At 43.9% G+C, this 17171-nt stretch overlaps 1 protein-coding gene across 3 annotated transcripts in view; it reads left to right on the top strand.

Moving 5' to 3' along the window:
- The window catches only part of LOC147315228 (uncharacterized), a 38474-nt gene that overhangs the window by 14549 nt on the left and 6754 nt on the right, over positions 1-17171 (top strand). The window contains exons 1-2 of one of the 3 annotated variants that reach the window (XM_086262486.1): positions 1070-1231; positions 14296-15872. In XM_086262486.1, the coding sequence (XP_086118612.1) occupies positions 14507-15872 (1366 nt within the window). In that variant the 5' untranslated portion in view covers positions 1070-1231; positions 14296-14506. Of the gene's footprint in view, positions 1-1069; positions 1232-13485; positions 13925-14295; positions 15873-17171 lie in introns of those variants that run through there. The other 2 variants (XM_086262487.1, XM_086262485.1) reach the window with 2 other exon arrangements.

Genomic DNA, 17171 nt, shown 5'->3' with positions numbered 1-17171 from the left:
TATCCTAATTATGTTTCATTTTAAATTATTAACACACTGTAGCAGAGCAGTAATGTTGCTGCGATTCACGCTCAGCTCCCAGGCGACCTGTGAATCCTCCAAAAAAATAAAGACTTGCTGTTTTTAAATGTTCATATTCATACAGTCGTGGGCAGCAGCCTGCAGTTAATTGCATTAGTGACTAGTGACGTGAACTAGCCTTCGAAACATTTCAGAATCGGTACGAAGCAAGCGAGCTCTGCTGAGCTTAAGTCCGAGTACCGGAGGAAGCAGTGCAGTAAAGCTGCAGCAGTGCAAACTGAAATATGACTGAATTTTTATGTTTTCATTTGATAACTCAGAAAATGCATATTTACACTTTTCTGTTTGGTCCTAATTGGCTGTTAAGCCTGTTTGAACATGGGTTGGAAAATGTGTTTGTCTCTTTCTTGTCCGTTTATCGCAGAGAATATTGAAGCTGCATTTCACGTTGAGCTTGATCTTCTCCATCTTCAGGCTGTCGTCCGAATCGCAGCAACTGAGCTGGTTTTTTGCTGTCATAATTTTAGTGGTTATGATGTCTGTGAAGCGGGCAGCACTCAGTTATTTTGCAGGTGAGCAAAATGATGTGACGTCCTGCTGTTATGTGAGCGTGCTCAGAGCCTGAGGCCCGGGTTAGCAAAGGAAGCCGATGCTCATGTTTGGGGTGCCGTCATCTCTGACTGGGTTTTAGATTTCAGCAGCAAACCAGTGTTTGAAATTATTACTGAATATATTACCAAAATTATTCAGACTAATTATCATAAACAAATAGTTTCAAATGTATTAAATTAACCAGTAATGCTAATCCAACCAAAGCACCTTCAGACAGCAGAGGCAGGGTTCACTTTCTGTTCAGACTCACAGGAAACACCTCTGAGGAGCCTCCTTACCTGTCCTTAAACCCTCCCACTGTGAAATCAGCTCCTGGCTTTACAATCAATCAAAATGTGCTGCTTTGCGTTTTGCTTTGATCTGATTGGCTCACAGTCTCACAGTATGGTGGCCAGCAGGGACAAACTTTACAACCAGCAAGGAACAAAGAAGTAATTAGTCTCAATCAAGTAATCAAGGCGATCAGAGCAGCTGATTGAATTTAAATTCTTCTGTCATGTGTTGGGACGCTGTGTGGGATTTTTGGGCTCTGATTAATCCACCAAATGCTCTGATGTTACCTGCCGTCACACGAAACGAGGCAAAATGAACTCCTGAGGTAAAGTCCATGTTTTTGTTCAAATAATCCATTCGAGATTTTGGTTTCAGTTTCCCTGGTTCTGTTGAAATATGGCTCAAGTGTTTGGGTGCAACAGTAAGCTGCGTATTTGTGAAGTGTGATACGTTTGCTGCTCTGAAGCCAGAAATGAAATGACCACATGTGTGCCGGAGCCGGTTTTATACACACTGAAGACGGCCGCTGGTTTAAGCCCAGGTAGCTTCGCTCTGTGGTAGCTTTCAGTCGTTGTGGACTACTTCTATATTTTCTCTCTTGTTTAACAAGTGGACAAAACAACACTTTTATTCTGTTTAATATAATAACAATGAAAAACAGTTTTCAGTTCTTTATCTGTGGTGAAAACACAGAACAGTTTCTTTCTTCCACGTGATCCCAGCATCTTCCTCCGTCACACCAACCCTCAGCACGTCCTTCATCACTACATCCATCAGTCTTCTCTGAGGTCTTCCTCTTCCCTCCTGGCTAGCTGGAGTCCAGTATATCCTCTCTCCCTCCTCCGCACATATCCAAGCCATCTCAGCCTCTCCGACTTTGAGCCGTCCCTGTGATGGACTCATTTCTGATCCCGTCCATCGTGGTCATTCCTAATAAAAATCTGGACATCTTCAGCGCTGCCTTCTGTCTTTCTGTCAGCGCCGCCATCTCCAAACCTTCCCTTTCCTTTTCTCGCTGCCAGTCACAAATCACCCGCTCCACCCTGCCTGCATGCTCTTCTTATCTGAATTTAAAAATTCAGTTTTCCATTATTTAATATTTTATCTACAATGAAAACAGAGGAAACTGTCTGGTGTTTGATGGATGCGTGGTTAAAAACGTACACCTTTTTATTTAATGGAATACTAATACCATTAAATCCCACCTTATCCTTGGGTTTTTAATGGTATGCGTGGAGTGAAAATACAAACCTATACATGCCTGTGACGATACGAGGTTTTTGCATGAGGGACAAATCCACAGCCTTTAATTTTGACTTTACATGTTCCCTCTGTAATCTGTCATCCTCAGGCTGTTGATTCAGCAGGCGCCGGAATCTGTTGTCAAATGAGGTTGAATTGGTTTTGTCTGTACAGCGTTCAGCATATTAAAGACAGAGTTTTCTGTTATGTTATCAAGGTTAGTTCCTGATTTTTGCCACTTTCAATGCATCACGCTGTGTAAAGGCTGCTGTCCTGGGAAACCTGATCATCTCTCTGTTGTCGTCGTCCAGCTGTTTGTCTGAAGGCAGTTAAATTGTGAATGCTTTTGCCTTCGTCTCAGCTGCTCGGCCTCCGTCTCAAAGGTCACAGGTTCAATTCCCTCGGCAGCTACTGTGTCCTGGAGGAAGATTTTGGCTTGTTATCGCTGTACTTCTGTCAGCTCTGTAAAGTGGACCTTTTCCTGCAGGCCTGGTTTCATTTAATGGTTTTTATTACAAAGCGCTGCAGACTGCTGGAGTTCAGGGCTCGATATTTCATGAGTGTAACCTCACATCACCTGGAATGTCACCTTCACCGGTACTTTCACACAGTGAAGCTTATCGCTGTTGCATGACTTAACCTGTGAATGTCTGTTTGCTTTGTTATCTGTTATACTGTTACACATCTGGCTCCTCACAAAGTTTCAAGAAATCAAACCGTTTTTTCCCCTGTCCCTGCAACCTGATAACTTAGACAGTGGATTTTACTAATATGGTCATCTGAGACCCAGAAGCCCCGCCCACCTGTTTTCAGACTGGACAGCCAATCAGAAGAAAGCTAGCTTTCACTAAGGGCATGTTTTATAAGAAGCCTCTGCTTTTTTTTTTTTTATCAGAAAGTTTATTTTTCTACCCCAACACATCCACTGGACAGTAACGAGTCTGCACCACGTGATTCTGAAATGTTTTCCAATGAAGTCACTCTGCTGGCGTCAAACTGAGTAAGCAGAGGTTTTTACTTCTAAGTGTGTGCTAACGTCGCGCTGTCAGACTGGGCTTTTGTCACTTTGGACTGAATAGTGTGGTGTTTGTGAACAGCAGGAATTGTGGCCTTCAGCTGTTGGAGATGTTTGTGTGTTGGACATTTTGCTTCACATGCAGCTTAAACCAAATTAGAGTAATTTAATTTGCTGTAAAACCAGAAATAAAATGAGGTCGGGGTAAAATCTACTCAATTACTAACGGAATTATGTAAATTAGCAGTGTGACGGGTAAAATGGTGGCACATCTTATTTTTGCTGTTGTTGTGCTTCCCTTTAACAACAACTAACCTCCACAAAAGCTTCCAGGTAAAGCGGCGACTGCTGAGTCAGTTATTGGACAGGAACCTGTGTTTCCATGTCATCTGTGACTTACTAAATAGATTACCCACAAATCCTCTCTGATCAGGCGTTGAGCTGTGGACCATCTTTGTCACCGATAACTAAACAATAACCAGACAAATAAGAGCGCGAGCGACGAGCACCTGTATAAATATATTTAAAAATCAAAGTTAGGTTGTAAAGTCTTCAATGATCAGCATGTTATTTGTTGAGATTATACTTTAGAGATTTCCAACATAATGTCCCAGGGACAGAAAATGAATGAATAAAACATTACTTTATGTTAGGGCTGCAGCCTTCAACTATTACAGTAATTCAGTATTATTTATTCTATCAATGAATGAGAAAGCAATAATAACTATTAAAAAGAGAAACACAAGCCTTTTAACATCAATTAAATAGTTTAACTGCACATAATAGATGTTAAAAGCAACTAAACCTTTTGTTGTTACTTAATATTTTTGAAAGGGAACATTTTCATAAATGCAAAAATAATGACAAATGCAGTAAAATGAAATGGCCATTACTTTGTCTTCTTGGAGAGCTTTCTTACTAATGCAGGAAACCATGATGTAGCTCATCAATGGGCTGTGTGTGTGTGTGTGTGTGTGTGTGTGTGTGTGTGTGTGTGTGTGTGTGTGTGTGTGTGTGTGTGTGTGTGTGTCATGAATATTTTATATTAATCTAAAAATTACAAATAATGTTACTAAAGCCTTGAAATGAATCCAGTGCCCCCCGTGCCCCCCTTTAGATGCTCCCCTGATTATTGGAGGTATGACAGCGATGGAAAGTGGGACGGCTGCTGATTTAAACACGTAACAGTTCATCTACATACATGCACTTATATTCTACTGTAGGTTTACTGTAGAGTTTTCACTGTGTAAAACAAACAGTAACGTGTACACAGACTCAGCCTCGACATTAAACTAGTTACAAGGTGACAACTGAGTCGTTTGCATCAAGTTTTTAAAAAAAAATTTTTTAAAATAGCTGAGTAATTCAAGTCACACGACGAGTCATTGGAGCCTTTTTTATATACTCAGCTTTATGTATAACATTACAACATACTGTAGATTTATGTCGCCTGTTTAATCTGTGACACAGCTTTATAATAAATGTGAAGGCTACATCGCGCCCTCTTTAGAGTCCCTGCTGCATGCTGCTGTCTTCTAGAAAAAGAGAGGAAGGACATCTGTATTCTTACGTTTACAAAAAATAAGATCAACTTAAACTAAACCAGCAGTTTATCTGAATAAGCAGAAGTTTAGTTTCAAGTTTTACTTCAGGTTTGCCGTCTCTATAAAAGAAAGCAGTGCTGAATGTGAAGCGGCTCCACCAGAAGCTTCATCTGCACTGCTGCTGTGTTTTCAACCTTTCTGTTGAGCAAAACAAAGACTGCTTGAATCTTAGGATACGTCCTGGTCACACATGTGCCCCTCAATACATGTAACGGTCCATCTGGTTCAAATGTGAGCGACATGCTGTACGGCCCTGAATCATCAGCATCGGCTTCCTGCTGTGTTTTCTGCTTCACTAAGAACAGTCTCTTTATTTCATTAACCTCAGGCATTTCCTTTAATGTGACAGCAGGAAAAATCTACTTGTTAACAATGAAACTCTACTTAAACTTAACGTTGAATTTTAATTTTATATAGTGCCAAATTAGGACAACAGTCACCTTATATTGTAGTGAAAGGTACAGACTAGGTTATGCTGACAAATCAAATCATAATCAGCAATCAAACGACTAAACATTTGGCGACAGTGGGAAGGAAAAAACTCCCTTTTAACAGGAAGCAACCTTTGGCAGAACCAGGTACAGTGGGCGGAGCCATCTCCTGCAACAGGGTGGGTGTGGACTGAGATTGCTATGCCTACTTAGGCGTTGCAGGTTGGAAAATGTCTTGAAAGTAAAAGCTGGTTTAGTCTTTGTGGGCAGTATTTGTGTTGTTGATCATGTTCATACAGATCAGAACAGAATCGGAGTGAATAGCAGCTGCAGTGAACCATACTTTTGTCGTTACTGGAAGTAAAAGTATCCACGAGCGCTTCAGTTCCTCAGAAGGTTTAAATGTGGAGCTTGACAGTGAGTGTGAAACCTGCGAAGGGTTAGGTGAGGAAGCTGAGTGCTGTATTTGTGTGTGGATGCAGCACTGAGTGTTTTTATGTGTCCATGTTGGTATCAGGAAGGTGTGAAGAGGAGGGCTATTATCGCAGTGTGAAGTGGAAAACTGTGATTGGCCATTCTGACGCTTCCCCATTGACCCCCATTATAGCTGCATTAACGGGCGTCCTGCAGGATTAGATTGCCATCACAGAGAGTGAAAACACATGCAGCTGGAAATGCACCCGAGAGACGCCAAAGGCCCTCGCATGATGACAAAGTTATCTGCGCCAGCGACGGTTTACCTCCAGAACTTTCAAACTTTCTAATATGAACAGAGTAAATCTCTGCAGACAGGTGAGAAGGGAGACGATGGTGTTCACTGTAGGGCTGCCACAAACGATTATTCTGATAGTCGACTAGTCACCGATTATTTTTGCGATTAGTCGACTAATCAGATCATCATCCATTGGACGTAAAACTACAGCTTATTGCACCAGCAGCATCTGCTCTTATATAACTATCATTAGCTTACAGCTTTAAGTCTTTAAGGTGCTAACTAAAAATAAAGACAAGATGATGGTTTATTAAACTTCACCGAAACAATCTGCAAATTTCATTAAAGTTTAATAAACTCCTTGCTATCTAAAATATAACAGGACACCGGAGTAAATTCTCCAGCATCTCACACTTCTGATAATCAGCTGTCTGCTTCACGTTTATTCAGCTGTGTAAAACCTATAACTTTAATCTCAGCCAAACAGATTTACTCAGGAACAAATAAAACACTGAAAAAAGCCAAACAATAACATTTTAAGTTATCTAAGTGACTCATATATCATGTTTAACCTGAGTAGCGAAAGACGGCGGTGGGTTTGAAAACGATTAGTCGGGAGTCCGTGTTCTCACGGCTCTAGTGAGCCTAGCCCCCGGCTAGCTATTGAGCTGGTGGGTAACAGACGTCTCCGAAAACGTCGGAGCGCTTTTGAAAATATGTGGTGTCTTGATAAACTGAGCAGATATTTGAGGTTTACACAGCTACATTCTCCATGAAAATATGTTAAACGTTTATTTTGTGACCCAGAAAGAATAATAAGAGTAATATTAAAACTAACTAGCTGCCGCCATTGTTGGAAACTGCGCTGGGCCGCGCTATGAATTCTGGGACACAGCTTCTTCTTCTTCGGGGTTTAACGGCAGCTGGCATCCTTGTACATGCAGTGCTGCCATCTTCTGTTTCAGTCCGTTATTACACTCTTAAATCCTGCTACTTATTCCTGCGTCTTTTGGGATCTTACAAAGCTTCAAACGACGCGTCGACTATTAAATCAGTCGTCGACGATTTTGATAGTCGATGTAATCGTGACTAGTCGACAAATCGTGGCAGCCCTAATTCACTGGTACATAAATATTAGATTTCTGCTTCAGTTGGCGTAGATGATGGATTAAATGTTCCCTTTCTGTCAGGTAATCTACAAAATGTACATACTGAACATTGACAGAGCCACTGATTAGTAAAGTCCAACCTCTGACTCCTTAACTGAGCATTTTCACAGCCGCCATGTTTGTTTTGTGGTAATCTAAACCAAAATGTGTAAAATGAGGATCATGTTGTTTTAAATAAGACTTGAAACCATAAACCAGGCTTTACATAAACCTTTGGATTATTCATTGATTGGTTAGCGTGAGCGTCTTACTGCTTTCAGTTCGAGTCACATGGTTTTCTCCTTTCCTGCTCTCAGTCTCACTGCGAGCACACCTCCGTGCACAAAGAGTGGAGCAGATTTTAATCACAGTGCAAGAAAAGCTGTTAGCATGTTAGTGTGAAATGCTTTCTAACTGCTGATGCTTTGCTGTTAGCTTCCGTCATGCACTGTTAGCTCTCCTCTCACCTACAGCATAATCATATAAAGCTACAGAGGCAAAATTGATTCCACTTTTGTGTGGACACGTGTTTAAATGTTGCGTCCGGCTATCTTACCTTAACTGTGCATCGAGTTGGCTCTGAAATAATAAAGATGTTTGTTGCAAGTTGCCAAAGACTGATGGAAAACAAATCAAGTAAATTGCTAGTGAACACTACGCAGCTTTCAGATGTATTCATTAAAATGTTTTCTCATTACGTTGATAAAAATGAATTCATTACATCCTCCCAAACTGTATTTGCTGTTCCAAATTGGTAGTTCATGAATTAGAAATATGCTTCAGCTCGCAGCAGTGTTGCTGTGTTTACAGTTACGATACAAAGAGGTTTCGAGTCTCATGCGTCTCACTCAGTCAGTGTTGTGCTTTGACTCCACATATTACACACGTCCTAAGCTCTGACGTTGCAGCTGTGCTTTTGCTTTCCATTGGAATTGAAGTGCAGTTGTGTGCTTTCGATCTTTTGCATGAAGTTAAACTTTGACTCCCGGCCGTACGGTGCTCACAGACAGACTGCATCATAGTGAGTCTGTACCAGCCCGGCACAGAAGGTGACTCATCCCAGCTGCTTCGTGTGCCTAAAATGTATTATTATCGACAACGCTCAACTTAACTCACAGCTGCACAAACGCAACACATCTTGTTGGTCCTTTGAGTCTTCACTTGACCTTGACAAACTACACCACATCCACTCCCTTCGTTTAAACCTTTCCAAGATGCCGGCGTCACGATAGCGGTCGTTGCTCATGTTAAACGAAGATGGTCGTTTTCTCGTACCAGTCAGGAGCAGTGTAATCAAAAGAGATTTTATTTTTTCATATTTCCCCAAGACCTCAGAGCAGAACGAGGCAATGACGGCAGATATGATATTTATAAAGTCAGGAACAATATTTTAAAAAGGGAGGCTGGGGTGAGGTGGGCTGCACAGCTGGTTGCAGATGTGACTGTAGGTTAAATTAACATAAATAGATCCCAACTGTAGCAGGTCTGAACCAACACTGTGGTCGATTCCATTCTCTTTACTTCATTAGACCAAATTTTAATTATTTCTTCAAATACTTTCAGGAGACTCGAGCTTCAGGACTTTTCTCAGTTTCCAGAACTTGTGGTGTTGAGTTTTTACGCAGTAGTGTGGTGGTGGATTGCCAAGCGGCTTGCAGAAGCAAATGTAGGTGGTCTTAAACATCTTGGCTCAGTGTCCTTTATGATATTTGCCATTGATATGTCTAGAAGGAAGTCTGCTAAACCACCAGATGATGTGGGCTGAAACCAGATGAGCTGATCTGCCGAGCTTGACTTCATGACCTACCTGAGTGAAGGTTATGCTTGATTGAATCAATTAGATTTTAAATGTTGCTGAAATGTGTGGCTGACTCCTACTTCCTGTGGCAAACATTGAGGACATCAGCATTTAAATGTATCATTTGACTAGTTATGGGGACATGTGCTCTGTTACAATAAATAAAAATGGTGAATTTGGGTCTAACAATCAGAAAGATGAATATAAAGCTGATAAACCGGGAGAGATGAAGACTGACAAACAGGTTGGAGGAAAAAGATCAAGTCAGAGATGGAGAGACATGGGAAGGTGAACGAGAACAAACGTGATACAAAAGATGCCGAAAGAAGAAGCTGGCATCGCAAAAGACATGAAGGCAAAAACGAGACGGTGACGGCAGGAGAGACGGAAAGAGTGAAATAAATAACTGAATGTGGCTGAGAGGAAAAAGGAAGGAGGATGAATTAAAGTGAAAAGGAAGAGACAGAAGAGAACACAGCATGAAAGGAGAGGCAAAAACGCCCAAAGACAAAGATTTAATGAGAGGGAGAGAATAAAGACGAGTGCAAGAGAGAGGAAAACAAACGAGAACGAAAGAGACGGACGAGAAAAAACCAGACAGACGGAGGTGAATGGTAAGAGGCAAACGAACGGAAAGAGCGGATTCACAATCAGCCCATGTCTGCGCCACTCCTCCTCCTCCCCTTCCTCGCTCCCTCCCTCCATTTTGTCGTCGTCCTCTGTCTGATGCTGTTCCAACACCTCGGGGCTTCAGCCTCACATCCACCATCCAACACGCTAATGCTCCTCTGCTGCAGCGTAATCAGACGCCAGCAAGAAACACAACAAAAACACAATCCATCCAAAATAAAGAGCGACTGAAACAAAGCCCCAGCTCGTCTCGTGTGGGCGAACGTGCCTCAAACATCGAGGTAGAACCCAGCAGAAAGTTGGATCAACTGATGCTATAACGTCTGTTTAAAGCTGCAGTGATGAGGATTTCTATTCTCCTGTGTCGCCGTGTGATTAATCCTTAAATCCCGTTTAATGAATCCGTGGTTGAGATGATCAGTCACCTCTAATTCACAGCAGAGCAACTTTTTCTCACCGGTCCTGTTTTATTTGAAGCACTTGTCCGCTCTCTGACGGCCTTGGCTCAATGCTGATGTTCAGTGTTCTTTGAATCAGTTTATTAAAAATGTAAAGAACGGTCTGTTAGGTTATGTCAGTTTTGAAGCTCAGCGTTACGGCAAATGAGGAGCGTGAGACGAGTTTCAGACTTTGTTAGAAGCTTTAAAGACGGGATTGAAACGGCTTTCAGATGCAGACATGAAGGGTTAGGGTTACCCCTCTCTGGTCTGCTTAAGCAATCAATAAATAACAATTAATGTGTGGCCCAGGTGTGCCCCACATCTGCATTTCTGGTAAGTATTGAGACCTTTGTGCCAGACCTCCCTCACGCAGGTAGATCCTGTAAAGTCCAGCTCCTGACTTTTTAGGGCTTGTTGGACCCTCGTGATACCTGCTGTATTCCAGCTCATGAAATCTAGGGCAGTGGTCCCCAACTTTTTTTGCGCCACGCACCGGTTTATGCCCAACAATATTTTCATGAACCGGCTTTTAAGGTGTCATTGATAAATACAAAATAAAGCTAGTACCGGTACCGAAAAAAAGATTTATTCATAACACACGTGAAAAGACCCAGGAAAACCGAGTAAACGATAAAAACGATAACAAAATAACACTAAAAACCGCTAAAACCCCTGAAAACCATACATTTTACACCTGAGCCTCAACTCTCGCAGCCCGGTACCAAACGACTCACGGACCGGTACCGGTCCGAGGCCCGGGGGTTGGGCACGGCTGATCTAGGGTAGGGGTACGTACCATAACCTCATGTCACCCGGTAGCCTAGAACACAAAACCAGTGGCTGACACTACTACTCTTTGTTTAAAGTCCAGTGGATTTGATTCGATCCAAAGAACATCCCTAAAATCCCACAGGTCTGATTCTTTGGTAGGTTTTGTAAGACTCACTTAAATGATTAATAATGATCAATATTAAAGTGAAAACAGCCAAAACAAAGCAGCCTGCAATGGAAAAACAGATGGTGGTGCCAGTGTCCATCAGTCTGTACGACTTGTTGTACTTTGGCATCAATCAGCGGCACATCAATGAAATTATTCTATTTTTCATCCTGTAAAAACGGAACTGAAATGACATATCGAAGTAAACCCGAGTCGACGTTTGCTTGGGAAGTATTTTGATGAAACCAAGCCCATCGGCGTCTGAATTATTGATAAGCAGAATATTTGATCAAGAGCTTCTTAATCTCTGTCCAAACTCAGCTGCTAATGTGATGTTTCCAAACAGTCTGAGCGAACGCGTCGCCAGATGAAGGAAAGAGGCAAACAAACCAATTATTGGAAGAACGGGACCAAGATGGCTGATATTTGACAAACCGTGATGAAGTCCAGTGAGCTGGAGTTAAATCAGTCAGCGCCAGCTGGGGGGGGATAGTATAAAGGTGAATGCATGTGCTGAGCGTCATGTGGCTGCTAGCCTAATTTGTGTTTATTTCGGCTAAATGACGCAGTGATTTTAATATTGTGTGATAGTGGCGGTGTATGTGTTTCTATCCCTAGGCTACAACCTTCAGGGGCTCAGAAACCAGCCACATGGTCACATTTATTTCTGCCAATGCTTTTATTTTGTCTCTTGGATTTTAACTCTAATGTTGCTGCTTTTTCCAGTCACTTCATATAATTTGTGTATATTTTTTGTTTTTATTAAATGCTGCCCTTCTTTAAAACGCACCAAATAAATGAATAACAGCCAGTCAGGCCCATTCGTGTGCTTGGCATTGGTAAAGGTGAAAAAATATTCACCATTTGAGCTTCCAGATTCAATAACTCAGACATGAAATGATACGAAACCTCTTTCTGACTGCGGTAAAGTCCAGTACAGCATGAAAAACACGAGTAAGAAGTGACCATTGTGGCTAAGGCAGCCACGGCTATAAAAGTATTTATTCAAATATATTTTTGCATAATTCAGGGCAGTATTTATTGCCCGACTGTACGGCCCACAGCTGCACACACAGTCTGGTTTCAGGTTTCCTAGCTGGATAATTTTGATGTCGATTGTTACAGCTTGGACATCATAGTCAGACTTCCAGGTCTGAGGCTGGAACAAGGCTGATTGCTCCCTCTTGGTTAAGGAGTTGTTGTCCCAAGCAAGGAGCTGAAGTATCCTGAGTTCTTGTTAATGAGTGATGGGAAGGAAGGTGCAAGACCGACGGACTGACGTGCCATCCAACGTTCGCAGTCAGTATATTTGTGGCAACGAGAGAACTGAGCTGAGCTCACACGACCACCAGCTGTGGGTCGCGGCCAAAAGAGTATAATCTCAGTTAAGAGTGCAAGAAAGGAGCTTCCTCTGAAGGGCGTGAAGGTGACTCTGATGAAGGAGATGGCGAGAGGAGATCCGGGCATCTCTGCTGAGACTGCTGCAAGCAGCAAAGAAATGATGCATGGATGGAGCACTTCGACGCCGTCCTCTGTCACCACAATCTTTTATTACAACGATTAGTTTAGCAAAAAAAAGGGCTTTTATCACCTGCTCTCACCAAACCTTTGAAGCGTCAACACTGGCAGGCATGAATATATAAATGAGTGAGTCGGTCAGGCCGGGACACAGCAGTTTGGGGCAAAGCCACATAATGTTGGTATCAAATGTCACAGCGAAGGTAGTAAAGATAACACGTCATTTAGATGTGGCACTATGTCGCAGGGAGCTCTTTGCTCTTCCCACAGATTTCCTTTCGTTCGTATTTCCTCCGAGCAATGTCAGCGAGGTCTGTCGCAGGTGTGCAGATGTGCACACATCACTCAGTAACTGCTCTCTGTGATTGCCGTCCATTATATCTGAGAGCCCTCGTGGTTTTTTGCTGCATTGTTTTGTTTCTAGTTATTGTTTCTGCATAATGACGGGGTTTCGCTTTTTGTGTGCGTAGGTATGAAATTGAACTTGATTTGAACTAAAACCAGCAGCAGTTTGTCATTCACTCCAGAGTAAGATGGTTGTAACAACGTGCAAAGGTAAAAGCAGTGCTGTAAAATTAGTGATTGGGGTGGCCGGGTAAACCAAGCGTCTAACACAAACGCTTCGTATCGTCCTCACCGGGATTTATTTATGCAAATCCAAATCTTTACTACAGAGGTGTTGAACAACAAATCAGACGGCCCGTAAATCTGCCTCCCGCGCCGCTCAGCCATCACGGGATAATGAGCGCAAATCATCCGTCCCATCAGCAAGCCAGAAAGACAGGCAGTCGACCAGTAAGCCATCCAGTTGGCCGGTCAGTCAGTTGTGGCAACAGCATAGTGTGAGATTATCTGGAGCATGTGATGTATGTGTTTACACCTCGCTCCCTCCGTCTGCCTCTCCTCTGTGTGATTGTCTCTCCACCCGAGTGCCTCTCCATCGGCGTCTGACTCACTCTTTTCACCTTCTCCTCTGAGAGTGTGCGACTGTGCACACTAAACGTCTGGACTCTCAGAGCTGAAAATTACTCTGCGTCGGCACTCGTGTGTGTGTGTGTGTGTGTGTGTGTGTGTGTGTGTGTGTGTGTGTGTGTGTGTGAGTCATTGATCTGCTGATTCATTCATTAAACTGTCAAAATGTGTTACAACCGAGGAATGTTTGGAAGCAGCAGTCTGGTCGTGTTTTATAGTTTTCCTCAATGAAAACAAACCACACCAGCAGCACACTGATCTCACCAGCAGGTGTTTTATGTGCGTCTCTCAGAACAAGACGGACAGTGTCTAATTGGTGCCACGTACCAAACATATAAAATACACGATGATTACCCAAAATGTACTTTTGCTGAGTCAGTGCTTGTGTTCTTATACATCATAAAGAACACAATTGGTGTCAATATATGATTGAAGCTAACATCCCGTCCCACTCTCCTGTGATACTGATGGAGTTGTAAAGAAAAAATAAATCGTGCTGAACGACAACAAGCAAAGCAACAAATGCTTTACAAGATCCTGTGAGCGCGACACCGAGGCCTTCCACTTCTGTGTAGGTTTTGCATTTCATCCTTTTCAAGGTGTGTTGCGTGTATTTATATCTTTGTGTGGACCAAAAATTGCAAGTTTACTGTACTTATAGGGACCAAAATCCAAGTCGCACAAGTTGAAGGAATTTTAGAGACAAAATATGTGGTTTTAGTGTCAGGGTTACAGTTAGGCTATGTTTAGGGTAAGGTTAGTGCGTGTGCGTGTGATTAGGAAACATGCCTGTATTTTGTGTCCTGCTGAGATTCCTTATCATGTTACACTTCATTCCTCATTCGGTGCAGACCAGACCAGACTTATTGAGCGCCTATGGTGTTGCTTCAGACTATTAACCATCTGTCTCTCGCTCTCTCTCCCTTTTTTTTCCTCCTGCAGGAGTTTGGAGGTCTAGTAGGATGCTGAGTATCTTTCCTCCTCGCCACTGCTCTCAACCCTGCTCTCCATGACCTGAGAGTGCCACCACAGCGGGAGGAACGAAACACTAGAGAGAGAGAGAGAGGAAGAGGAGGACAGAAGGCCAGGGAAGAAAGGCAGGCCGGAAGGAAGAGACTTTTTTTGTTGTTATTGTTTGGTTTCCCTTTCTGAGATGGCGGCAACGGAGGCCAGCACAGCACCAGTGCTCCAGGAAGATGGAAAAAGCACCGAAAATAAGCCAGCAGAGGTGGAGCAAGCGGCCAAAAACGCCAACACAAGCTCAGAGACTGTCAACGACGAGGCTGTCGATAAAGACGGCACAGCCGTCAACAGCGAGGTTGTCGAAAACAAAGAGACTGTGAATAACGACACAGCGGTGGCGGACACAGTGGGAACTGAGGAGGGGGGAGCCACGGCGGCAGGCGAGGATGCGCCGCCGCCTCAGAGCTGCGAAAACACCACTTCCTCTGAACCCAAGACCTCGTTCCTGGACTCCTTCCTCAACAAGAGTGGCCTGGGAAAGGTGATGGGTGGAAGGAAGAAGAAAGAGCAGAGCGCCCCTGCAGCTGGAGGCGAGGAGGGCGCGGCTGAAGGAGGGGAGAAGGAGGCCGATAAAGGAGGGGAGGAAGCTGCAGCAGCAGCAGCGGAGGGAGGAGCAGAAGAAGGAGGTGCAGAAGGTGAGGCGGCGACAGAGAAGGCTGCGGAAAATGGAGAGAAGGAAGACGAGAAGAAAGCGGAGAAGGGCAAACCAGCGGAGGCGAAATCCACAGTTCGAGATTTGATCAGGAAGCCTGTGGCGAGAATCTTCTCCCATCGCAGCACTGAGAAGAAGGAGGGCGCCGCTGCAGAGCCCCAGAAACCAGTAAAGGTCCGGTCCAAGTCTCTGGACCGGCTGGAAGATCCCGAAGCACTTAACACCACTGCAGACTCCATCATAGAAGAAGGAGGAGCAGCGGGAGGTGCAGAAGGGGAACAGAAAGCCTCGGCCTCTTCAGCAACCACTAAGCACATGAAGCGCTGGCACTCCTTCAAGAAGCTCATGGCTCAGAAGGCACACAAGAAGACTGGAGGAGGTGAGGATGGGAAAGAGGAAGGAGCAGAGGGAGAAGGAGGTGGCGGAGACTCCTCCACACTTGACTCCAAAGAGTCAGGCCAGAAGAGGTGGAAGCTCAAACGCTCCTGGACCTTCCAGGGCTTGAAGAGGGACACCTCCATGTCCGGCATCAGCGGCAAGGCCAAGGGCTCCGACAAAGACTCCGCTGAAAACGCCAAGCCCGAGGAGCCTGCAGGAGGAGCTGAGGGAGGAGAGGAAGCAGCTAAGGCAGAGGGAGGAGCAGAGGAGGGCAAGACAGAGGGAGGGGAGGAGAAGGAGAAAGCAGAGGGAGGTGAGGAGGAGAAGGCGGCGGCAGCAGGTGGAACGGTGACACAACACGCCAACGAGATCTGGACCTCCTTCAAGAAGCGGGTCATCCCCAAGAGCAAACGCACCAACACGGAGTGCCACCCCGGAGGCGAGGAGGAGGCGCCTGCGGCCTCGGGTGAGTCAGCGCAGAGTCGAGCGCGCGAACATAACTGGTCTTTACGAAGTCTTCATCTGACCTCAGTCACCCTGACGTCAGCCAGCCAAAGCAGTTGCAACCGTCTTTATCCAGGCTGTCAGTGAAGCATGTGCAGGTCCAGTGGCTGCAGGTGTGTAACCGCATTCTGCAGGTATGTGGGCGTTAATGTGGGAGGAGCCAAGGCTGATAATGTTAGCCACACTCGGCAGACTCTTGCTTTAATTTAGGCTTGTTTTACTCATAAATGCAGCCTTTTAACGGCTTCAACTCTGCACATCAAGATGTTCTTCTAAAGGACAGGGTGTGGGCATCCGTGCGTGACGAGTGACCGTGTTGGTGTTACGCTCATCAACTCTTGAAACTTTAGAGGTTCCTCTTTAAAATCCCTCCATCCATCCATTCGCTTCTGCTCATCCAGTTTTTAAAATTATAACCAAATGAAACTCATTTAATATCTCGCCAGTTATCACATGACCTGCACTGGGGGTTTGGCCTTTAGATTGAGAATCGCTGCACTTTGGGCGTCGTCATTTCCAGGTTTCTGCTTCATGATCTTTTGGAGGAAGTTAAAGCGAGCAGAGATGTATTAAGAGTCTGACTGCAGGTCTTAAGCGTTGCTGTGTTTTTGTCAGCGCCACAGTTGGACACCGTTTAAAAATTCAGCTTCTGAAGCCGGCAGCTTGTTTGCACTCGTTTCAGTCTGTCGCTCTCCACCAAGGACACGCAGGAGTTAAAGGCTTGCTAACTCTGGGGGAGGTAATGTAATTGAACATTGTCCCAAATAAAATATTCAACGGGTGATGTGAAATTCAAATTACAGCATAACTTAGGTCAACAGAAGAGACTAAATTAAGCTTTACTTTCTGCTCTTTCTTCACAAGAACACAGCAGAGTGAAAATGAGAGATTTGTTTCTTTAATGGCTGAGAAAATATTCCACCTTCTTTGGTTCAGAGTTGAAATTTCATGTTTTAATTTTAAAAATAAAAGTTTGTTCTTGTTTTTTTGCTTTAAGATAAGAAAAACTTTATTCATTGGGAAACATGGCAGCTCAAATATTCACCACAACCTGAAAAAAACTTAAATAACATGATGTCATTGTTATCCAAAAGGGCTTATTCCTGTTCCTGCCTTTCACAATAAAAGACCTCAACAGAAACAGTGTAATGATCCTTGGATGATCTGATATCGTCGTGTTTGTGTTCCCAGATCATCATGAAAATGTTGTTCCAGGATCAACATTGCAAGTGACCAATCACATTGTTGTGACGTTATTCTT

The sequence above is a fragment of the Aulonocara sp. 'chitande type north' Nkhata Bay genome, linkage group LG14 (assembly GCF_057382095.1).
Source record: "Aulonocara sp. 'chitande type north' Nkhata Bay isolate Kocher_YH1m ecotype deep benthic linkage group LG14, A_spYH_male_GT1.1, whole genome shotgun sequence".
In the NCBI taxonomy this organism is placed as follows: Eukaryota; Metazoa; Chordata; class Actinopteri; order Cichliformes; family Cichlidae; genus Aulonocara; species Aulonocara sp. 'chitande type north' Nkhata Bay.
Note: the sequence above shows the minus strand (reverse complement) of the source record. Positions and strands in the feature narration are given on the sequence as shown.